General features: G+C 36.6%; 1 protein-coding gene across 3 annotated transcripts in view; it reads right to left on the bottom strand.

The window, feature by feature from the left end:
- The window catches only part of VPS13B (vacuolar protein sorting 13 homolog B), an 891,476-nt gene that overhangs the window by 785,528 nt on the left and 80,407 nt on the right, over positions 1-25,541 (bottom strand). For all 3 annotated transcript variants that reach the window (XR_004026232.1, XM_030795363.1, XM_030795364.1), the window contains exons 6-8: positions 15,303-15,484; positions 10,710-10,884; positions 2,967-3,235 (exon numbers count right to left, since the gene is read on the bottom strand). Coding sequence is in view for 2 of the 3 variants with exons in the window: in XM_030795363.1 (XP_030651223.1) it covers positions 2,967-3,235; positions 10,710-10,884; positions 15,303-15,484 (626 nt within the window). In the remaining variant the exon portion in view is untranslated. The remainder of the gene's footprint in view (positions 1-2,966; positions 3,236-10,709; positions 10,885-15,302; positions 15,485-25,541) is intronic.

Genomic DNA, 25,541 nt, shown 5'->3' with positions numbered 1-25,541 from the left:
AATCATCCACATTGTCAAATCCAAGGATCCATTCCTTACAAATAATCTATTCCCTCCTCTTTAAAACATTTATGGTACTTACCTTCCAGTCTCTTGGTTTTCTGCCTACAATATTGATCACTTATTCTCAGCTTCCCTTGCTATTTCTTCCTCATCTTTCTAATTTCTTATCATCACCGTGCCCCAGAGCTTGGCTCTAGAACCTCTTTTTTCTATTCTACACTAATTTCAGTCTTAATATGATCATGACTATATATGTACCTAGGCAAATTTCTAATCTGAATTCTAGATCCATATATCCAACTATCCACTAAGTTACTCTACTTAAATATACAGCAGGCATCTTAAACCTATCCAAAACTAAATTCCTCATCTTCATCTCAAATCTAGTCTTCTCCCAATCCCAGTCATCTCAAAATGTCACAGCTCAACTCTTCTAGTTGTTTAAGAGCCATCCTTGGATCATCTTTTTTTTTCATTCATGTCTCATAATAAAATCTATCAGGAAATTCTGCCTATTTGATCTTCAAAACACATCCAAAACACAATCACTTTTCATCACCCCCACTTGCAATCACCCTAGTTCAAGTCATTACCATCTCTTGCTTGAAAATTGCATTCCTATCTATTTCTTTTCCTTCCAACACAGCAGCCACAGTGATCCAGATTAAAATATAACCCAGATCATATAATTCTTCTAAAAACTGGCCAAATATTGTTTATCTCACTCAGAATAAAAGACAAACTCCTAAAAATGATCTACACAGTTTAAAACTTATGAACCACTCCAAACCTCACCACCCCTCTTGTCTTTCATACCACATTCATTCATGATATCTCATGACACTACTGACCCACTGGCTTTCTTGCTGTTTCTTGAACTCTGGTGCCTTTACATTTGTTATTACTGGAATGTTCATTCTCACATATCAATAAGGCTTCCTCTTTCGCATGTCTTTGCTTTAATATTCCCTCATAATAAGGCCTTCCCTGATCATCCCATTTTAAACTGCATAATATCCCCTCTGGTGAAAGCACTCACTATTCCTCTTCCCACTTGATTTTCTTTTTCTTTTTTTTTGGAGACAGAGTTTCGTTCTTGTTGTCCAGGCTGGAGTGCAACGGTACAATCTCGGCTCACCACAACCTCCACCTCCCGGGTTCAAGCAATTCTCCTGCCTCAGCCTCCCGAGTAGCTGGGATTACAGGCATGTGTCACCACGCCCGGCTAATTGGGTAATTTTTTTTTTAGTAGAGATGGGGTTTCTCCATGTTGGTCAGGCTGGTCTTGAATTCCAGATCTCAGGTGATCTGGCCGCCTCAGCCTCCCAAAATGCTGGGATTATAGGCTTGAGCCACCATGCCCGGCCCCCACTTGATTTTTCTACCTAACCTTTATATTCAATGAACACAATATATACGTTATTTGTTTATAATATCAATTTAAGTTTGAAAAAGCAGGAATTTATATCTGTTCACTCTGGTATCTCTGGAGACAAAACAATGCTTAGACACAGCTAGCACTGAAAATATTTGTTGAATGAATTAAGATATTATTCAGGAATATTACATGTATGGTAATAGTATTATAAAAGTCCAGGAAACAAATAACTTAAAAATTAAGTTTGGGTTATATGTGAGAGGAAGAGAATGTAAAATATGATCAAAGAAGAACACATGGGGGATCAAAGCTACTAGCAATTTTATATTTATTTTGGCTGAAGTGCAGGGGTACTGGGATTACAGGTGTGAGCCACCATGCCTGGCATAATTTTATATTTCTTCAAGTAAAACGGTATTTACTTTATTATTCTTTAACCTGAACATTCACATATTTGTATATATCATATATATTTTTGTATAGATGAGAATAGATATTTTACATGCATTATTTTAATGGAGGAAGTCGTCAAGTTATGTTAAATACTGCTGGAAAAATAGCTAGAAGTGGTCCTAGTTAACAATTTTGTCCTGAAAAGCGAAAGAGATGAGGAAAGAGACAATTATATTTAAACAATCCTTAAAAAAAATTTTGTTGCGGAGGGCGGGTGGGGGGGTAGTGGCTCACGCCTGTAATCTCAGCACTTTGGGAGGCCGTGGCGGGTGTATCACGAGGTCAGGAGGTCGAGACCATCCTGGCTAACATGGTGAAACCCCGTCTCTACTAAAAAATACAAAAAATTAGCCGAGCGTGGTGGCACATGCCTGTAATCCCAGCTACTCGGGAGGCTGAGGCAGGAGAATGGCGTGAACCCGGGAGGCGGAGCTTGCAGTGAGCCAAGATGGCGCCACTGCACCCCAGCCTGGGCAACAGAGCAAGACTCCGTCTCAAAAAAAAAAAAAAAAAAAATTGTTATGAAGCTGGGCGTGATAGCTAACACCTGTAATCCCAGCACATTGGGAGGCCAAAGGGGGAAAAATGCTTGAGCCTAGGAGCGAGACCAGCCTGGGCAACATGGCAAAACCCCAACTCTACAAAATATTAAAAAAAAAAAAAAAAATTAGCTGGGCACAGTGGTACGTGCCTGTAGTCCCAGCTGCTCGGGAGGCTGAAGTGAGAGGATGTCTTGAGCCTGGGAGGCAGAGGTTGCACTGAGCTGTGATTGCACCACTGCACTCCAGCCTAGGCAACAGAGTCAGACGGGAAAATTTTTGCTGTTCCTCTCTTTTTTAATGACAATATTAAGGCATGTTTGCACACCAACTGAATGATTCAATAGGGCAAAAAACTATCCATGAAGCTAATAAAAAAGAAATGTGGAGAATGCCCTAAGAAGAGAGGAAGGAATCAAAATTCAAAGATTTCAAGTGGAAGAGCCATGTAATTTTATGAAGTAAGAACTGTTAGACTCTACCTCACATCTACTGAATGCAAAACAAACTTGAATAAAGCTAGAATTGTACTAACAATCTAAATTTAAGCATTAAAATTGCTAGAGATATAAACAGCAAGAGAAAAGACCTACTTTGAAAGTCACCGTTGCCTTTGTGCAATAAAATCCTATAGAAACAATAGGATCCTTCAAAGTCTGTGCTTTTTGCTGATGCATGGTTGATGCAGGATCGTTCCCAACAAAGTCTTCCTCACCATCGTCATAACTCACAATCGCAGGCACAAAGGACCAGGCCCATGACACCCATCCCTGTGGCTGCTCCTCATCTTGCTGTGAATATAACTCTTGACCTTTATACTGAGCAGGATATTGCATATCTATTCTTGTTTCATCTTCAGAACCTATCAATTAAAATTAAGTCATTTTAAATAAGTCAAAAGGATTTAACTAAGAGCATAGAAATAGACATCCTTTAAAATTTTTCCTCCCATATCCTTCTAATATAAGGTATAAACAAATGATACAGTGATTATTGTTATTTGAAACCAATAATTTAGCATTATGGCTCTCAAGTTTCTGTATGTTGTACTGTATCACTCTCCTTTAGTAGGTTATGGTTAATGTGATGTGGAAAGTAGTTTATCAACTACACATAACTTTTAACTGTATTTGATAAAGACAAAGAATAAATTAATTCTTTAACATCGCTCATGTTTTAAACCAACAATAAAAAACCTACCTCTCAAAAATAAGGCTGATATATTGAAAAACTGACTTTTCTCAGAAACATAATACCACAAAGACCCAAGAAACATTCTTCATTTCCTGATCAGCACCCATGGAGGAAAAAAAAAAAAATGACAAGCGCTTCTAGGCAAAATGCTCCCCTGCCCAAACAAGAATTATCCCAAAAATGAAAGCAAATATTACAATAAAATGACTTTTATATGTAGTTCAGAAAAATAATAACGTTGGGGCCTCTTTCTTACTAGCAAGTAAGAAATGTTATACTTTTCCTGTTGTACAGATGAAAAAATTATAGCCAAGAAATTTTATTTGGTTACAAATTGGCAGACCAAAGATTTAGATTCCAACCACTCTTTAATTTATGCCACCTTTGTAAAGAAAAACTCCATCAAAGTCCTTTAATATAATTCTAGCAATATGAACAAAAGAGGCATCATGAAATTTAGAAAAAAAAATTACTTTTTAAAAATTTCATAGGGGCCAGGAGCAGTGACTCACACCTGTAATCCCAGCACTTTGGGATGCCAAGGTGGGCAGATCACCTGAGCTCAGGAGTTCGAGACCAGCCTGAGCAACATGATGAAACCCTGTCCCTACTAAAAATACAAAAAACTGTCTGGGTGTAAAATTCATAGGGGCCAGGATCGGTGACTTAAACCTGTAATCCCAGCACTTTGGGAGGCCGAGGTGGGCAGATTATCTGAGCTCAGGAGTTCAAGACCAGCCTGGGCAACATGGTGGAACCCTGTCCCTACTAAAAATACAAAAAAATTGTCTGAGTGTGGTGGTGTGCACCCATTATGGTCCCAGCAACTTGGGAGGCTGAGATGGGAGAATCACTTGAACCCAGGAGGCAGGCATTGCAGTGACCCATGTTTCATACCACTGCACTGCAGCCTGGGTGACAGAGCAAGACCCTGGACTCTGTCTAAAAAAAAAAAAAAAAAAAAAAAAACCATGGAAAAATTAGTCTCCAGCAGATTCACTCATATCTACTCTCCACTGATAAATCTATAAATACAGATACTCCTTTAAATCTTTAAATAACATCCTTACAGGTTTTCTTATTGAAAAAGCTTTATAACTTTTAAACTCTTATGACAGGAGACTCTTGGAATATTCTACATTTATAGGTTATGAATGTTTACCTTCTTTCACCTGAGAAGGAAAAGGCTTAATAAGAATTAACTAGAGTAACTAAAATAATAGTACCAAGACACTTAAGCCATTGTAGTTCAGAATAAGTTTTATATAAGTTGCAAACCCTGTTGGGCCCACTGGCTCATTCCTATAATCCCGGCACTTTGGGAGCCCAAGATGGGAGAATCACATGAAGCCAGGAGTTCACGAACAGCCTACTGCCATATGTAGAAAGCTGAAACTGGATCCCTTCCTTATACCTTATACAAAAATTAATTCAAGATGGATTAAAGACTTACATGTTAGACCTAAAACCATAAAAACCCTAGAAGAAAACCTGGGCAATACCATTCAGGACATAGGCATGGGCAAGGACTTCATGTCTAAAACACCAAAAGCAATGGCAACAAAAGCCAAAATTGACAAATGGGATCTAATTAAACTAAAGAGCTTCTGCACAGCAAAAGAAACTACCATCAGAGTGAACACGCAACCTACAAAATGGGAGAACATTTTTGCAACCTGCTCATCTGACAAAGGGCTAATATCTAGAATCTACAATGAACTCAAACAAATTTACAAGAAAATAACAAACAACCCCATCAAAAAGTGGGCAAAGGATATGAACAGACACTTCTCAAAAGAAGACATTTATGCAGCCAAAAAACACATGAAAAAATGCTCATCATCACTGGCCATCAGAGAAATGCAAATCAAAACCACAATGAGATACCATCTCATACCAGTTAGAATGGCCATCATTAAAAAGTCAGGAAACAACAGGTGCTGGAGAGGATGTGGAGAAATAGGAACACTTTTACACTGTTGGTGGGACTGTAAACTAGTTCAACCATTGTGGAAGACAGTGTGGCCATTCCTCAGGGATCTAGAACTAGAAATACCATTTGACCCAGCCATCCCATTACTGGGTATATACCCAAAGGATTATAAATCATGCTGCTATAAAGACACATGCACACATATGTTTATTGCGGCACTATTCACAATAGCAAAGACTTGGAACCAACCCAAATGTCCAATAACGATAGACTGGATTAAGAAAATGTGGCACATATACACCATGGAATACTATGCAGCCATAAAAAATGATGAGTTCATGTCCTTTGTAGGGACATGGATGAAACTGGAAACCATCATTCTCAGCAAACTATCGCAAGGACAAAAAACCAAACACCACATGTTCTCACTCATAGGTGGGAATTGAACAATGAGAACTCATGGACACAGGAAGGGGAACATCACACACTGGGGCCTGTTGTGGGGAGGGGGGAGGGGGGAGGGATAGCATTAGGAGATATATCTAATGCTAAATGACGAGTTAATGGGTGCAGCACACCAATATGGCACATGTATACATATGTAACAAACCTGCACATTGTGCACATGTACCCTAAAACTTAAAGTATAATAATAATAAAATTAAATTAAATTTAAAAAAAAGAACAGCCTACTGCAACAAAGTGAGACCCCCACCTCAACCAAAAACAAAACAAAACAAAAATTTATGAGCCACACTCAATGTCGTGCACCTATAGTCCCAGCCACTCGGAAGGCTGAGGCTGGAGGATTGCTTGAGCCCAGGAGTTCAAGGCTGCAGTGAGCTATGATCATGCCATCATACTCCAGCCTAGGCAACAGAGTGAGACTATGTCAATAAATAAATAATAAATATATAAAGTAAAATAAAATTTTAAAAAGACACAAAAAAGCTTTAAATGGACAAATATTTAACACATACTTCACAAAGGCAGATAAGGGCCAATAATCACATTAAAAATTCAAAACAATTAGCCATCAAAAAATGCAAATTAAAAAACCATGAGATACCACAACACACTCATCCCAATGGCAAAAAAGTGAAAAAATACACCACTGAATGTTTGCAAGGATGTAGGCCAACTGCAACTCTCACACATTGTTGATAGGACTATAAAATGGTACAACCACATTGGAAAAGTTATGGAAGTTTCTTTGAAAACTAAACATATAAATCCACTCTTAAGTATTTACCCAAGAGAAAGAATAGCACACGTCTACATGAAATTTGTACAAAAATATCTATGAAAGCTTTATTTATAATAGCTAAAAACGAAAAACAGCCCAACTGTCCATCAACAAGTGAATGGTAAAATAAACTATAGTATATTCACATGGTATATTCATACAATGTATGTAGCAATGAAAAGGAAAGAATGACTGCTATATGCAACAACATAGATAAATACCAAACACGCTATGCTTAATGAAAGAAATCTTTTACACATATTGAGTGTTTCCATTTATATGAAATTCTAGAATCAGCAAAACTAAATCTACAGTTTTAAGGAACTTCAGAACAGTGTTTTCTCACAGGGAGGCAGGCAGGTGAAAGGGGGATGACTAGAAAGGGGCATAAGACCCAAGTGGGGATCCCTCACAGACAGCCTAAGACTCTGCTCCCAGATGAGCCCCCCCGGGGCTGGACACTGAGCCACAGAGAGTTGGGCTATTGGGGGCTCTCTTCAGGAAGGATTGGGAGCAGCTGGAGCCACAGGAGCAGCAGGTGCCCTGACAGCCCTACATCAGAGCTTTGTGTTTAGAAACTCCAGAAAGTCCTTGCTGCACTTGGAAATCTTCCCCTCGCCCCCAACTCCCACAAAGGGCCAGACAGCTTAGAGGGAGAGAAGAGCCCCTCCAAAGGCTCACCAAAATGCGCAGCTGTCTGTTCTTTACTGCTGTCCTGCGAGCCCTTAAGGCATTTCAACAATGAACATCTTGATTTTCTGTGAATTTATGGAAGAAAACGTGTCTTTTGAAACTGTACATAGTAGTATGCCCTTATCTGCAGGGAATAGTTCCAAGACCCCCGGTGAAAGCCAGAAACTGCAGGCAGTACCCAACCCTATATATACTATATATTTTTACTATACATACTACCTGAGATAAACTTTAATTTATAAATTGGGCACAATATGAGATTAACAACCATAACTACTAATAAAATAGAACGATTATGACAACATGCTGTAATAAAAGTCAAAAAAAATTCTAAAATATTTGAAAGAACATTTCACTTCTGTGTTAATTTCAGCACCCAATCTAAGTTAAAATTTTTGTTTTTACCAAGTTTATACATTTTTTCAAAACATCTGCTTTTCCACAATTGGTTTGATTTTCATTTTTATTCTTAGCAAGCACTTTATATAATAAGACCAGCATCACAATCATGAAAGTATTTTTCATATCTAAAAGTTTGTTTGTTTTAGTATCATTTTCAGCTAAGGTTCATTTAATATTTACTTGTATGACATGAATGCATATATTAAAAGAATAAAAATGTACATTTTTGAAATGTAAAAAAAAAGTGGCATAAGAAACTATCTCAGATGTTAATGACCTATATCTTGATGAGTGTTTTGCATCACACAGGTGTATGTATTTCTCAAACTCATTGAATTTTACTTTGGAGATTTAGCCTCCAAAAAAAAACAAAAAGACCCACTTAGTAGAAACTCTAGATAAACAACAGGCAGCTGAGGGTTAGGGGTGAAGTGTATCAATGTATGTAACTTAATTTGAAAGGCATCAAAAACAATTGTATTAATAAATAGGGAAAGGGATGTTAGATGAACCAATATGTGATGAAGCAAATGTAACAGAATATCAATAGAAGACTCTAGATGATAAGTCTGTGAGTGTTCACCTTATAATAACTCTTACAGCTTTTCTATATATTTGAAATTTGTCAAGTTGGAAAAAAATAAATCAAGTATCTTCTACATGCTATGTTTGCTCCAGGTATAAGACACTGTTTCTGTCTCAGAAGTGCATTGTCTAACAAAAATTTACCCTCTAGTGTGAAATAAAGGTATGTTTTATATCTATATACTCTGATTAATGTTGTTCTCTATGCTTTATTTTAAGGTAGTAAGATTTTTTTAATGAGATAAAGTTTAAATAGCATAAAATTCAACATTTAAAGGTGTACAATTCAGTGGGATTTTTTAATAGTCACAACTTTTGCTCCTATCACCACTATCTAATTTTAGAACATTTTCATCATTCCAAAAAGAAACCTACTTACTTGCAGTCATTCTCTCCTCCCCTCAACTCCTGGTTACTAATCTACTTCCTGCCTCTACAGAACATTTCTAATGGAATCATATCATATGTATTATCTTTTGACTGGCTGCTTTCACTTAAGATAATGCTTTCAAGGTTCATCCATGCTGTAGTCTGTATCAGTATTTCATTTTTTTTGTATAGCTAAATAGTACTCCAATGTATGAATATACCATAATTTGATAATCCATTCATCAGTTGATAGACATTTCAATTGTGTCCTGTTTTTGGCTACTATGAATATGTTACCATGAACATTTCATATATAAGTTTTTACATGGACATATGTTATCAATTCTCTTGATATACACGTAGGAATGGAATTGCTGGGTCAATATGGTAACTCTATGTTTAACGTTTTGAAGAACTGCCATATTGTTTTCCAAAGTAACTATACATTTTACACTCCCAACAACTTATATGAGTTCCAATTTCTCCACATCCTCACCATTATCTGTTATTTTGTATTTTTTTTATTATAGTCATCTAGTACCCATGAAGTGGTATCTCATTGAGGTTTTGATTTGCTTGTTTGCTATTTGTTTATCTCCTTTGGAGAAATGTCTCTTTGCCCATTTTTAATTGGGTTATTTGCCCCTAAGTTTTAAATGCCCTTCTCTTAGGGCTTTATCTATGGAAATTAATCATCTTAAAACTTTCTGAGTCTCAGGCCCAATGCCAAGTCGAAATCAGTCATTCCTTTCATCTTTCTACATCATATCATTCACGATATTTATCAAACTTTCTGCCATTCTATCATACATCATACTTAACTAACTACTGACACGTCTATCTGTCCCATTTTATCTTAAAATTCTAAGGGAAAGAAATACATCAAAATGATCTCTGTATTTTCCCACATTACATATCCTTCAATGAAGTATACATTTCATTAATTAACAGCACTAAAATAACTCAATTTAACTTAAGTGAACTTTTGCAGAAAAATTACTGATACTATTATTTACTAGGAAATCTTGAGGTATACTACTTCAACTTTTATCAAATGTATATCCTGGGTCAGGCATGGTGGCTCATGCCTGTAATCTCACCACTCTGTGATGCTGAGGTAGGCAGATCCCTTACGCCTAGGAGTTTGAGACCAGCCTGGGCAACATAGCAAAACCCCGTCTCTACAAAAAATGCAAAAATTACCCAGGCATGGTGGCACGTTCCTGTAGCCCTAACTACTTGGAAGGCTGGGGTAGAAGGATCACCTGAGCCTGGGAGGTCGAGGCTGCAGTGACCCATGAACGTGCCACTGCACTCCAGCCTGGGTGACAGAGCAAAACCCTCATTCATAAATAAATAAGTAGTACATCCTGAACACTTAAATCTATTATAAATATAAAAGTTATTTTTAGCATATAGGAGAAAATCAGAATGTTATCTAGCATGTAGATAAAATTAAAGTAGTGTAGGCTGGGCGCAGCGGCTCATGCCTGTAATCCCAGCACTTTGGGAGGCTGAGGCGGGCAGATCACAAGGTCAGGAGTTTGAGACCAGCCTGGCCAACATGGTGAAACCCCATCTCTACTAAAAAAAAAAAAATTACACAGGCGTGGTGGTGCATGTCTGTAATCCCAGTTACTTGGGAGGCTGAGGCAAGAGAACTGCCTGAACCTGAGAGACAGAGTTGCAGTGAGCCATGATTGCACCACGGCACTCCAGCCCAGGTGACAGAGCTAGTCTCCATCTCAAAACAAAACAAACAAAAAAAAATTAAAATAGTGTAAAACAACCAAAAAACAATCAGCCCATCTCATTAGAATACTGTAAAACTCAATCTAATACATTTTTTAAAGTTTCCCAATGCTAAATGTAAGAATAGTCTTAAAGTTTTTGTTTAATAAAGCTTTACATTACCTGTAATGTTTCCTAGCATATCTTTATTATGACAAGTAGGGTCCTCTATTTCGCCTTCTTTAAAATTGCCTATTTCTCCATAGTAAAGAGCAATTCCAAGTTGCATTATACGAATAAACATAGGCAGTTGTTGATCTGTGATAGAAAGTTTCAAACTTTCTACTAAAGTATGAATCTGCATTTTGAAAAAGACATAACATCAACAAATGCATGTTTAAAAAGAGTACCTTTTACATAAAGAAATGTTTTAAAGTCTTCAAGTGGCATAGCATAAAAGAAATGCTCCAAACATTTTAATACTTAAATCAAAACAATACTTACTCTAAGATCTTAGGAATTAAGTAAATTTTGCTATGATGATCAATACACATTAGATAGAAACGATATTAAACCAAATGATGTACATACAAATGGAATTAATAGTGAGAAGGTATAATCACATTAGATTTCCAGATTACTATTCCAGAAACAATGTTAGTTATATAACCGAATAGCTACTCTATAACATTAAGAGAATAACAGTATTCTCGTCAAAAAACAGAACAATCTGTCAAAACCAAGAATAATAAAAATTGTATGTCATTTTAATGAAACTCTAATCATTCTTTCCAGGTTTATTAACCATAAAGAATACATATACATCCTAAAACCATATGTTAACTGGGGAAAAGACTAGTATTACAACTATGAAAGTATGTAAATAATAAAAATTTTTGTCAAATATGGAAAAGCAAGTGAAATGTATGTTGAAAAAAGTTTTTCAGACAAATTTTAAATAAGATTTAAATAACAAAAGTTTTCCAAATTGTAGATAAGATTTAAATGACATAAAACTTATTCCACTGATAAAATGAAACAATTATAACAAAGAAATAAGATTAACTACTAGCAAATAGGATATACAGCTATCAAAGTTCTCCTTAAAGAAAGAGACATCAGTGGAATATAAACACAACTGCAGTGTAATGGTTTCCTGCTGTTATCAAAACATGGAGTAAAACCAATTAAGCCATAAAGTCAAGTCTCTTAGGTTTATTTTGACTAATGTATCTGAGTGTCTATGAAAGATGAAGTAGTAGTAATGGTAATCATCGTATTTTTAGGGCTCAAAGCACATAAAAAAATGTATGTGAAGGGAGAGAAAAGTGTATGGGGGGACTGTGAAATAACATATTTCAAATATGAGCACAAGCTTTTAAAAACTGACCTAATAATCATACACTGAATAAACAATGAAGAGGTAAGAAAATGGGGAATGAGTGTGGGAGGTGAGCAGGAAAGGAGTATGCATGTCTGCTAAGGTTTCCTTAATTTGAAATTTCTCTGTCACATTCTTTTAAATCTTATATTGCACCAATAGCACTGGCAATAAGCAGTCAGCAAAACCAATAACAAAGAATCTGTCATAAGTATCTTTTCAAAAACTCCTTAAAATGAGTAAGATTAATACTCAGTAGAAAAATGGATAAAGAACCTGAACTGGTAATACAAAGAACAAATGACCAGTGAATGTGTTTTCAAAAATCTAACTTCACTAATAAATGGCAATTAAATTACATATCATTTGTTGTTCAACAAGTTGGCAATTTTTAAAATATGATCATATTTAAGGATAACAAGAGTATGATATAGGCACTCCCCTTAATGTTCATGGGAGGATAACCTGGTTAAATCTTTCTGGAAACAATCTGGCAATACAGATCACAGGTCTTAAAAAAAAAATAATTTGCAATTATACAAATCTTTCCTAAGGAATTACTCAGGAAGTGTGGTCAAAGATCTATGCACAGAATTTCACTGCTCTGAGAAACTGCAAAGTAAATTTCTAAAAACAGGAGAAATGTTAAATAAATTACGTACCCATAGGATCTGTATCTCATAAACGTCATAATCACCAGAACATATGTATCTCACACAAAAAATGGAAAATCATAAAAAGCCAACCCAACATATAAATACATTCAAAATAAACATACATGAAAGATATGAAAAGAAATAGAGGGGCCAGGCGTGGTGACTCATGCCTGTAATCCCAGCACTTTGGGAGGCCGAGCCAGGCGGATCATGAGGTCAGGAGTTCGAGACCAGCCTGGCCAAAAGGGCAAAACCCTGTCTCTACTAAAAATACAAAAATTAGCCAGGCCTGGTGGCCGGCGCCTGTAATCCCAGCTACTCGGGAAGCTGAGGCAGGAGAATCGCTCGGACCCGGGAGGCAGAGGTTGCAGTGAGCCGAGATCATGCCATTGCACTCCAGCCTGGTCAACAAGAGCAAGACTCCGTCTCAAAAAAAAAGAAGAAAAGAAATACGGTATCTGGAACATGTTGAGAAACCTCTGTTTGTGAGGTAATTAATGAGGTCGACCATATCTATTTAATATATATTCCCTAGGATTAGGACTTGGAAGGATGATGAGTTTAACCCAAAATGGCAAATCTTAACATTACAATAGTATTAACAAAAAACTCAGGCAGGCATGGTGGCTCATGCCAGGAATCCCAGCACTTTGGGAGGCCTAGACAAAAGAATTACTTGAAGCTAGGAGGTTCAAGATCAGCCTGGGCTGCACAGTGAGACTCCGTCTCTACAAAAAAAAACAATTTAAAATGAGCCAGGGATGGAGACATGCGCCTGTAGTCCTAGCTACTTGAGAGCCTGAGGCAGAAGGATCGCTTGAGCCCAGGAGTTCAAGGTTACAGTGAAGTATGATTGTGCCACCGCACTCCAGCCTGGGTGACAGGGAGCCTCGAAGGTAAAGAAAAAATGAGAGAGGAAAAAGGAGAGAGAGCAGAGGGGAGGAGAGGGAAAGAGAGGGGAGGGGAGGGGTGGGGAGAGGGAGAGGAGGGGAGAAAAAAGAAAGAGAGAAAAGAAGAAAGAAATAAAACCTCAAAAATTGATTTCAGTTGAGTATAACACATTGATATCACATATTTGGCAACTATTATACAAGTTTATTTATGTTAAGGGACTTTCTCAGTGAAATGTCATGACTAATCAGTTTTGAGAAAACAAACTTATTTATATGCCAACATTAAGTTTTTCCTCATCTATTTTTACCTTCCTCTAATATAACCACATCCTAGAACAGACCATTACATTTGCACTAATGATCAAAAAGAGTATTTTATATAGTAAGCTTCCATATATCCATTACTTGCTTTCAGTGTATCTTGAATTTACCTTCACATTCCCCAACTTTACTAGAAAACCCAAGGCTTTAGAAAATAAGCATATTTCCCTGAGACAGAGCCATCAATATTACTGAGTTAATTCTTTTCCATGTTTATCTTTGCCAAAGAAGCTAAATCAAATATAGATGGAAAAAGTAACAGAATATAAACAAACCAATATGCATTATACACCGTGTGGAAAAAAGTAAAACACAGGTGACTGAGCACTACCCAGAAAAAAACATGTACATTTTACACATTAAGTACAGTAAGGCTACATAAAATTAAAAATACTATATTTTTAATAAAATATAAGGTAACAAAAACAAAACTAATTTTTATACAGCCATACTCAAACAGGAACAGTAGTCAATACCAGTGTTCAGACACCTAACTCCAGCCCTTCCATCACAGAACTTTGACAGTCAGAGGCAAGTAGTTCAACAATAAACATTTACTCCACATTAAAACCTAGTTAATGGAATCAGAAGTCACTGAATTCTTTTTCCAAGATACAATGATAGGCAGACAAACAATGTTCAGAAAACTGTTAAATAAGACAACCATATTTATGCTTAGATACTAACCACATACATTGAAAACATACACTACATTAGGGAGAAAATTTTCACATGTATCAAAAGACATGTCCTGTTCTCACTTAGAAGTAGAAGCTAAATCTTGGGTATACATGGACATAAAGATGGAAACAACAGAGAGTGTGGACTCTAAAAGGAGGGAAGGAGGGAGAAGGAAAAAGGGCTGAAAAACTTCCTTTTGGGTACTATATTCACTATCTGGGTGATGGTATCAGTGGGAGCCCAAACCTAAGCATCACACAATATACCCTTGTAACAAATCCCTTAATCTTAAATAAAAATGCAAACAAAAAATAAAAAGACATGTCCTGAATAACTCCCTAAGATTTTAATTACATTTTAAAAATCATAAATCAAAAGCTAAAACTTCTTGAACCAATAAACTAAAATATTAGGTTAGTATATCAAGCTTTACAAAGTCACCTCGTAAAGAGAAGAAAAAGTATAGATAGCAGATCATGCTAAACAGATTATAAGAACTGAAATACAGAATACTGATGTGCAGTCCACTGTGGGTATAAATATACCTTTTAATATTATTTCCTCTATCTACTTGAAGAGAGAAACACTAATAAACAGCTGGAAAAACTAAAAAAAAAAAAATTACAGTTACAGAAAAAAGCTGTCTCTAAACTCTAGTAGAATACGTTATACAGAAATGTATAAATACAACACAAAAATCATAAACATAAAATTTTTATAAAAACAAATGGCATACATATTCATAAGGTTAATTTCGTCATTTGTTAATAATGATTAGCATCCACAAGAGTCAATAAACAAAATAAAGACATGCAACTTAACTGCAAAAAAAAGAGATACCTACTTTAATAACAGATGGCATCTTGGAATTTAGGTTATCATATGTAAAATGAAGACGAGTTCTGAAGGAACATTTGTACAATAAAGGATCCTGGTAAAATTCTATTTTACCACTGGCATTCCGTTTATCAAGACAAACTGTACAGTCAGAAAAATTGATAACCTTTCTCAGCACCAAATCAGTTGCTAAAAAGAAAAGAAAACATTTTAAGTAAAAAGGAAAATCAGCAGGGGAAAGGCAACTATTATTTATTAGTATAAATAGTAATAAAATTAATAATAACAGAAAATAAGATTCATGGAGCATTTAATACATAATGCCAGACCATATGCAATGAACTTTTCATTTTATTATGCAATTTAAATCTTTCAACAACTTTATGAAATAGGCACAAGTCTCCCCATTTTACATATGAAGAATCAGAGACCTAATTAGTTTGCCCCCAATCTGCATGGCACATTAACTACAAATTTTTTTAATTATGAAAAATTTCACTACAGTTCTCTTACACAATGAGATAAAAATAAAATTCTTAAGAATCCATATTAAAGATAATTTTTTGAAGAAGTCATTCATTTAACATTCATTTTATATTAAAAAAACTCACTGCTACTCTAAACTTGCACTATCCAATATGGTAGCCACCAGCCATATGTGGCTATTTAAATTAATTAAAATTATATAAAAATAAAAATTCAGGTCCTTGGTTGCACTAGCTATATTTCAAGTGCTCAACAGCCAAATGTGGCTAGTGGCTACCATATTGGAGAGAGAAGATAAAAACACTTGTATTATCACAGAAAGGTCTAGTGGGCAACACCACATTAACTAATAAAGAAATCACCAATAACAGTCTAGAGTATATTTTCAAAGGAATAAAAATAAAACAATTGATGGTAAAGTATAAAAGTATGAAACGAAGCCTTTAGCAAATCAATATTTCTTATTTCTTAACTGATAAGCAATTCCTAGGTAAATATCAGGCCCAAATCTACTTGCCCAGTGATTTTAAGTTAGCCAGGGGAATTTAAAAAACAATAAAATGTGTTTTAGTTCAGGTTGTAACACTATTTCTGAGTATATCCTGGCAACTTCTTTTTTTTTTTTTTTTTGCAGGGAACAGAAAACCATTTATTTATAGATTTAGGGAGCACAGTGTCATCTTGTTACATGGATAAAATGTCATGTTTGTTACATGCATAGTGGTGAAAGCTTGGCTTTTAGTTTAACTATCACCTGAATAGTATACATTATGCCTGTGAAATAATTTCTCATCCCTTACTCCCTGCCAACCCCCTGCCCTTCCAAGTCTCCAGTGGCTATTATTCCACTCTCTCTGTGTACACATTATTTAGCTCTCAGGTAATAAGTTTAATACCCAGTAGGTAGTTCTTCTGATCCTCTCCCTCCTTCCACCCTCCACCCTCAAGTAGGCCCCTGTGTCTGTTGTTCCCCTCCTAGTACCCATGTGTTCTTGTTGTTTAGCTTCCACTTACAAGTGAGAACATGCAGTATTTGGTTTTCTGTTCCTGTGTTAGTTTGGTTAGGATAATGGCCTCTAGCTCTATCCGTTGCTGTAAAGGACATGATCTTGTTCTTTTTTATATCTGCATAGTATTTCACATAGAAAACCAATTTCTTTTCTGTTTTGTTTGTTTTTTGAGACAGAGTCTCACTTTGGCCTGATCTCGGCTTACTGCAACCTCTGCCTCCCAGGTTCAAGCAATTCTTGTGCCTCAGCCTCCCAAGTAGCTGGGATTACAGGTGTGCACCACCATGCCCAGCTAGTGTGTGTGTGTGTGTGTGTGTGTGTGTGTATGTGTGTGTGTATTTTTAATAGAGATGGGGTTTTGGCATGTTGGCCAGGCTTGTCTCGAACTCCTGGCTACAAGTGATCCACCCACCTTGGCCTCCCAAAGTGCTGGGATTACAGGTGTTCCTGGCCAAAAATCTATTTCTTAAGTAAGTTAACAGTTAGTTATTTGTTAAGAATATTTTCAACGGAAAGTAATGAAGTACCCAACTAACCATGTATTAAGCAGTAAGACATTTGATTATGTCACACAATAATAGTGAAAGTAGGCAGTCCCATGTTTTATGAAAAAAACAGCAATATCCCCAAGGACCCTGGTTCTTTCTCCCTATCTTTCTACCACCTTTTTTTTTTTTTTTTTTTATAATTTAGGTTTTAGGGTACATGTGCACAATGTGCAGGTTTGTTACATATGTATCCATGTGCCATGTTGATTTCGTGTACCCACTAACTTGTCATTTAGCATTAGGTATATCTCCTAATGCTGTCCCTCCCCCCTCCCCCCACCCACAACAGTCCCCGGAGTGTGATGTTCCCCTTCCTGTGTCCATGAGTTCTCATTGTTCAATTCCCACCTATGAGTGAGAACATGTGGTGTTTGGTTTTTTGTCCTTGCGATAGTTTACTGAGAATGATGTTTTCCAGTTTTATCCATGTCCCTACAAAGGACACGAACTCATCATTTTTTATGGCTGCATAGTATTCCATGGTGTATATGTGCCACATTTTCTTAATCCAGTCTATCATTGTTGGACATTTGGGTTGGTTCCAACTCTTTGCTATTGGGAATGGTGCCGCAATAAAATTACGTGTGCATGTGTCTTTATAGCAGCATGATTTATAGTCCTTTGGGTATATACCACAGTAATGGGATGGCTGGGTCAAATGGTATTTCTAGTTCTAGATCCCCGAGGAATCGCCACACTGACTTCCACAATGGTTGAACTAGTTTACAGTCCCACCAACAGTGTAAAAGTGTTCCTATTTCTCCACATCCTCTCCAGCACCTGTTGTTCCCTGATTTTTTAATGATGGCCATTCTAACTGCTCTGAGATGGTATCTCACTGTGGTTTTGATTTGCATTTCTCTGATGGCCAGTGATGATGAGCATTTCTTCATGTGTTTTTTGGCTGCATAAATGTCTTCTTTTGAGAAGTGTCTGTTCATGTCCTTTGCCCACTTTTTGATGGGGTTGTTTTTTTCTTGTAAATTTGTTTGAGTTCATTGTAGACCACTGCTCAATGAAATAAAACAGGATACAAACAAATGGAAGAACATTCCATGCTCATGGGTTGGAAGAATCAATATCGTGAAAATGGCCATACTGCCCAAGGTAATTTATAGATTTAATGCCATCCCCATCAAGCTACCAATGACTTTCTTCACAGAATTGGAAAAAACTACTTTAAAGTTCATATGGAACCAAAAAAGAGCCCGCATCACCAAGTCAATCCTAAGCCAAAAGAACAAAGCTGGAGGCATCACGCTACCTGACTTCAAACTATACTACAATGCTATAGTAACCAAAACAGCATGGTACTGGTACCACAACAGAGACATAGATCAATGGAACAGAACAGAGCCCTCAGAAATGATGCCGCATATCTACAACTATCTGATCTTTGACAAACCTGACAAAAACAAGAAATGGGGAAAGGATTCCCTATTTAATAAATGGTGCTGGGAAAACTGGCTAGCCATATGTGGAAAGCTGAAACTGGATCCCTTCCTTACACCTCATACAAAAATTAATTCAAGATGGATTAAAGACTTAAATGTTAGACCTAAAACCATTAAAATCCTACAAGAAAACCTAGGCAATACCATTCAGGACATAGGCATGGGCAAGGACTTCATGTCTAAAACACCAAAAGCAATGGCAACAAAAGCCAAAATTGACAAATGGGATCTCATTAAACTAAAGAGCTTCTGCACAGCAAAAGAAACTACCATCAGAGTGAACAGGCAACCTACAGAATGGGAGAAAATTTTTGCAACCTACTCATCTGACAAAGGGCTATCCTGGCAACTTCTAATTAATTCAACATTTTATTTTATAAGTTTTTAAAAAGTAGAAATTAAAGAAGATGTGTCTAAACAGTATTATTTGCAAATAAATTTCAAAGTTGTCTGTTAGTTGAAAAAGATATATGACTACCATATTTCAAATTTACATATTATATGAATAATGATTTAGTTACTAATATTATATATGTACACAAATTAAGAAATTACAATAATAGGACTAGAAATGAGAAAAAAAATCCTGTAGGTGTTTCCTTCCCTCTTTATGATAACAATTATCATTTTCTGAGTATTTGCTATTACTCAGATACTACACTAAGTCTTTCACATCTCTTATCTGACAATATTTACATGGTCCTGTTAAAAAATGTGAAAACTGAGGCACAGTGGTAATAGTTTGTCTACTGTTTTTTTTTTTTTTTTTGAGACGGAGTCTCGCTCTGTCGCCCAGGCTGGAGTGCAGTGGCGCAATCTCGGCTCACTGCAAGCTCTGCCTCCCGGGTTCACACCATTCTCCCGTCTCAGCCTCTCCGAGTAGCTAGGACTACAGGCGCCCGCCACGTCTACTGTTATACAGTTTATAAAGATCAGAGCTGTAATTCAAACTCTGGCAACCTTACTGCAGAGTGCATGTTCTTATCTACTGTGCTATAAGAACGTAAGCTATTCAGGCCAGGCATGGTGGTGCATGCCTATAATCCCAGCACTTTGGGAGGCCGAGGCGGATTGCTTGAGGCCAGGAGTTCAAAACCAGCCTAGGCAAAGTGGTGAAACACCATCTCTACTACAAATACAACAATTAGCTGGGTGTGGTGGCAAATGCAGAAAATCACAGCTACTCAGGAGACTGAGGCACAAGAATGGCTTGAACCCAGGGGTGGAGCTTGCAGTGAGCCAAGATCACACCACTGCGCTCCAGCCTGAACAACAGAGTAAGACTCTCTCTAAAAAAATAAAAAAGAAAGAAAAAGTGAAGTATTCATATTTCAAGGATACCCTAGAACCTAGACAATTATTATTCAGTGAAAGAGGACATTACTGTTTTAAAAGTGTTTTTTCTTAAACACAAAATATAACAGCAACTATATTTCAAAAACTTAGGAAATGAATTCTAACTTTTGGTACTTACTTTAGAAATGTGCTACAATTTAATCAGTAAAATATTATTCATCACTGAAATTAGGGCTCTACAACTATATACGCCAATATATAGAAATATTAAAAGCATAGTATTGACTGAAAACAGCAAACCCAAAATACAACATATAAGAATACTATTTTTAAAAAGAGGGTAGGAAGCTTATTCAAAGAAATAGAGAAAACTTCCAAAACCTGGAGAAAGCAATCAAAGAAAAGCCTAAGACCTTTGGATTCACTGTCATATTCTACCAAACATTTAAAGAACTAATAGCAATATTCACAAACTGTTCCAAAAAATTGAAGTGGAGGGAATTCTTCCAAAATCATTTCCATACTATCCAAAGCAATCTATGAAATCAATGCAATCCCTATCAAAATACCAATGACATTTTTTCACAGACATAAGAAAAAACAATCCTAAAATTTTTATGGAACCACAAAGACCCTAAATACACAAAGCAACCCCAAGCAAAAAGAACACAGCTGGAGGCATCATACTCCCTGACTTTAAAATATACTAAAAGCAATAATAACCAAAACAGCATGGTACTGGCATTAAAAAAGACATATAGCCCAATAGAATAAAATCAAAAACCCAGAAATAAATCCATGCATTTACAGCCAACTGATTTTCTATATAGGGGCCAAGAAAACACACTGAGGAAAAGAACAGTCTCTTCAATAAACGGTGCTGGGAAAACTGGATATCTATATGCAGAAGAACAAACCTAGACCCTTATCTCTCACTATTTACAAAAATCAACTTGAGATAGATTAAAGACTTACATGTAAGACCTGACATTGGTCTAGGCAGAGAATTTATGACTAAGACCTCAAAAGCATAGGCAACATGCTTTTGAATATAAATCTTCCTACCATAAAGACACACGCATGTGTATGTTCATTGCAGCACTATACACAATAGCAAAGACATGGAATCAACCTAGATGCCCAACAACAGTGAACTAGATAAAGAAAATACAAGACATATACACCATCGAATACTACATAGCCATAAAAAAGGATGAAATCATGTCCTTTGCAGCAATATGGATAGAGCTGGCAGGCATTATCCTAAGCAAATTATGCAGGAACAGAAAACCAAACACTGCATGTTCTCAATTATAAGTGGGAGCTAAGCACTGAGTATACATGGACACAAAGAAGGGAACAATAAATACCAAGCCTACTTGAGGGTGGAGGGTGGGAAGAAGGTAAGAATCAAAAGACTAACCATCAGGTACTATGCTCATTACTTGAGTGACAAATAATCTGTACACCAAATACATGCAACATGCAATTTACCCAAGTAACAGACCGGCACATGTACCCCCTCAACGTAAAATACAACTTGGAAAGGAAAAAAAAGAAATATTAATTCTCACAGATAATATGGATGGTAATAAATTGATTTAACCATTTTAGAGAACAATCCAGCAATATAAAACATAACTGAATGTTTACATACTCAGTTATTCTTTTCCTGATCATAATTTACAGAATTCAAACACATAACGAGGAAACATAAAAAAGGATGTACATTCCAGCATTATGGGCAATGTCAATATTTTAGAACAACTTGAATGTCAACCACATGGGAGATGATAGGATTCTGCCTCTAACAGTAGAAAAGATTAGATATTCTGAAGAGCTTTATACTGAAATAAAAGTCTTGGAAATTATAAAAAAAATATACGTAAGGGGAAGGAATGAGTTAAAGGAGAAGGAATAGATAGATGGCCCAATTATTTTATCTTTTAATCTATTATGGCAAGTATTTAGTGCAATCTGATTTGGTGTTAACTGAACATCTTACGTTTATTGGTCTTTGGGGTATACTGTTTTTTACGTGTTTGTTCAAGTCTCTTGTCCATTTTTCTATTGAGTTGTCTATTTTTTTCTTATTGATTTATAGAAGTTACATATTGTGGATATAAGTATATTGTGAATTTTAAGTATCAAGAATATACACTTCCATCTGTGGCTTGCCTTTTTACCCTCATAAAGATATTACAATTCTTATTTTAACTGCAATATTTTAATACAGCCTCATGCATTACTTGTTAGTTAAAAAAAAAATGGCATTACTATTATGAAAACACTATTTGTCAGTATCTCTGAAGCTTAACATAGGCCTACACTATGACCCAGTAATTTCACTCCTAGGCATATACCCAACAGAAATGTATGTATATGTCCACCAAAGGACATGTATGAAAATGTTCGCTATAGCATTATTCATTATAGCCAAAACTGGACTTAATTAAATCCATATCAATGGTACACTGAGCAAAAAAATATTTTATTCACAACACGGACCAGACCTGCAAACTCGCCATCCCAAATATATCCAGGAAAGACCAGTGCAGGCAGAACCCCAACCCTTGCTCACCTGATTGTGCAGGGAAAGGGAATAGATATATACACACAGAAATGAACTATTGTTACAGACAAAAACCTGAATAAATTTCACTTACATAATATTGAGCAAAATAATCTAGGCCCAAAATACATACGGTTCCATTCATATAAAAATTTAAAAAGAGTCAAAACCCTACTATGGTGTCAGATGTCAGTAAAGTGGCTGCTTTGGGGAAAGAAGGAGCAGTAGTAAGTGAGTATATGTACAACAAGCACTTCTGGGTGCTGACGTTGTTCAATTTCTTGAGCTTGGTGGTGGTTACAAGAGTATGTTCATTTCGTGGTATGTCGTTTAGCTATGTGGGTTTTTTGTTTGTTTGTTTGTTTGTTTTGGGGTTTTTTTTTTGAGGTGGAGTCTCACTCTATCGCCAAGGCTAGAATGCAGTGGCACAATCTTGGCTCACTGCAGCCTCTGCTTCCCGGGTTCAAGCGATTCTCCTGCCTCAGCCTCCCAAGTAGCTAGGATTACAGGCACCTGCCACCATGCCCAGCTAATTTTTTTTGTATTTTTAGTAGAGATGGTGTTTCACCATGTTGGCCAGGCTGGTCTCAAACTCCTGACCTCAGGTGATCCGCCCGCCTCAGCCTCTCAAAATGCTGGGATTACAGGCGTGAGCCACCACACTCGGCCAGCTATGTGTTTTTGCTTAACGCTCTTTCTTGCATGTTATGCTTCAATTAAAAAAAATTATTTAAAAAAAACTAATAAAAGGGAAAATAATAGTTTCTTCCTCAGAGAGTTAAAGGGTTAAACAAGATAATTAACATAAAATATATAACACTAGCCCTGGTACTAAATAAACAGAAGATACTATTTTCACTGTCTTTATCACCACCATCATCATGAGCTTTCATATGGTATATTTGCTTCTGAAGAGTACATTGGCAAGTTAGAAGCAGTCATTTTATAAATGACTCACTGAAGTTTGCACTATAAATTAGCAGCGGAGAGAAGATTCGAACTAAGATCTTCCAACTCCTGATCCAGAATTCTAATTCACTATAAATAATTTCCCAAAGTAAAATTGGCATTGCTTCTACACTAAAAATTAAATTTCTGGGTGGGTACAGTGGCTCACGCCTGTAATCCCAGCATTCTGGGAGGCTGAGGCAGGCAGATCACTTGAGGTCAGGAATTCAAGACCAGACTGGCCAACATGGTGAAACCCCATCTCTACCAAAAATATAAAAATTAGCCAGGTATGCTGGCAGGCACCTAGAGTCCCAGCTACTTGGGAGGCTGAGGCAGGAGAATCGCTTGAACCCGGGAGGCAGAAGTTGCAGAGAGCCAAGATTGTGTCACTGCACTTCAGCCTGAGTTGACAGAGCAAGACTCTGTCTCAAAAAAATTAATTAATTAATTAAAATAAAATTTCTTCACCAAAAATGTCAACTCATTAATACAATCCTACATTGTCCAGTTCTATTTGTTTTCTATTTTCCATAGCTGCTTCTTCCAGCTTTTTAATCAAATATTTCTTTCCACAGAAGATGCAAAGGAGGCATTAACGATATATAAGAAATGATGCTTGGGCCTTACCTACACTCTTATTTATGCTCATAACAATGCTGTAAAATCAGGACTACTCTCCTTTTGTTAAATGTGAAGACTAAAGCTTAGAAAACACATAATAAAAAAACTCTATTCCAGTTCTGCTACTTCCTAGTTGTATGCCTTAATCAGGCAAGTTAAATACTCTTGAGACTCAATTTCACTTTGCTTTAACCCTTTAACTGGGATTTATGATGAATAAATGAACATATGACTAAATATTAAAAAGAGATAAAAAGAGGCTTCAGGATAACCAAGAAATTCCAGGCCTGCCATGGTGGCTCACACCTGTAATCCCAACACTTTGGGAAGCCAAGGCAGGTGGATCGCTTGAGCCGAGGAGTTTGAGACCAGCCTGGGCAACAGGGCAAAACTCCATCTCTACAAAAAAATACAAAAATTAGCCAGGCATGGTAGTGCATGCCTGTGGTCCCAGCTACTTGGGAGGCTAAGATGGGAGGATCACCTGAGCCCAGGAAGTCGAGGCTGCAGTGAGCCAAGATAGCACCACTGCACTCCAGACTGGGCAACAGAATGAGACCCTTTCTCAAAAAGGAAAGGGGGAAGAGAGAAGGGGGCAGGGGAGAAGCGGGGAAAGGGAAGGGAGAATGAAAGGAAGAGGGAAGGGGGTATGGTGGGGAGAGGGGAGGAAAAGAAGAAAGAAATTCCAAATGTGCTTTGGAACACACAAGCCTAAAACATAAATCAATCAGATATATTGCCTTGCCTTCACCAAGCTTTGTAAATGCAACATGATGCCTTTCACCTTTCAAAAACAAACAATTCAAACTAAATATCATTTAACTTTTATTGCTACAACCCATGGCACTATCAAATATAGTCATGCACTGCATAACAATACCTAAGTCAACAACAGACCATATATCTATGATGGTTGTCTCATAAGATTATAATACTATATTTTTACTATACCTTTTCTGTTTTTAGATACACAAATACCACTGTATTACAACTACCTACAATACTCAGCACAGTAACATGCTGTACAGGTTTGCAGCCTAGGAGCAATAACAGCCTATACCATATACCTGAGGTGTGTACTGGCTATACAGTCTAGGTTTGTGTGTACACTCTATGATGTTTGCATAACAACAAAATCGCCTAGGATGCATTTCTCAGAATATGTCCCTGTTGTTAAGCAATGCATGACTGTATTCTACATCACATTTGAAACAAGCATGTGGCAAGTAAGAAAGAATGAAAATTAAAAGTATTAAAAAACAAGTATAGGCCAGGCATGGTGGCTCATTCCTGTAATCTCAGCACTTT

The sequence above is a fragment of the Nomascus leucogenys genome, chromosome 16 (assembly GCF_006542625.1).
Source record: "Nomascus leucogenys isolate Asia chromosome 16, Asia_NLE_v1, whole genome shotgun sequence".
Classification (NCBI taxonomy): Eukaryota; Metazoa; Chordata; class Mammalia; order Primates; family Hylobatidae; genus Nomascus; species Nomascus leucogenys.
This window is presented reverse-complemented; position numbering and strand designations above follow the sequence as displayed.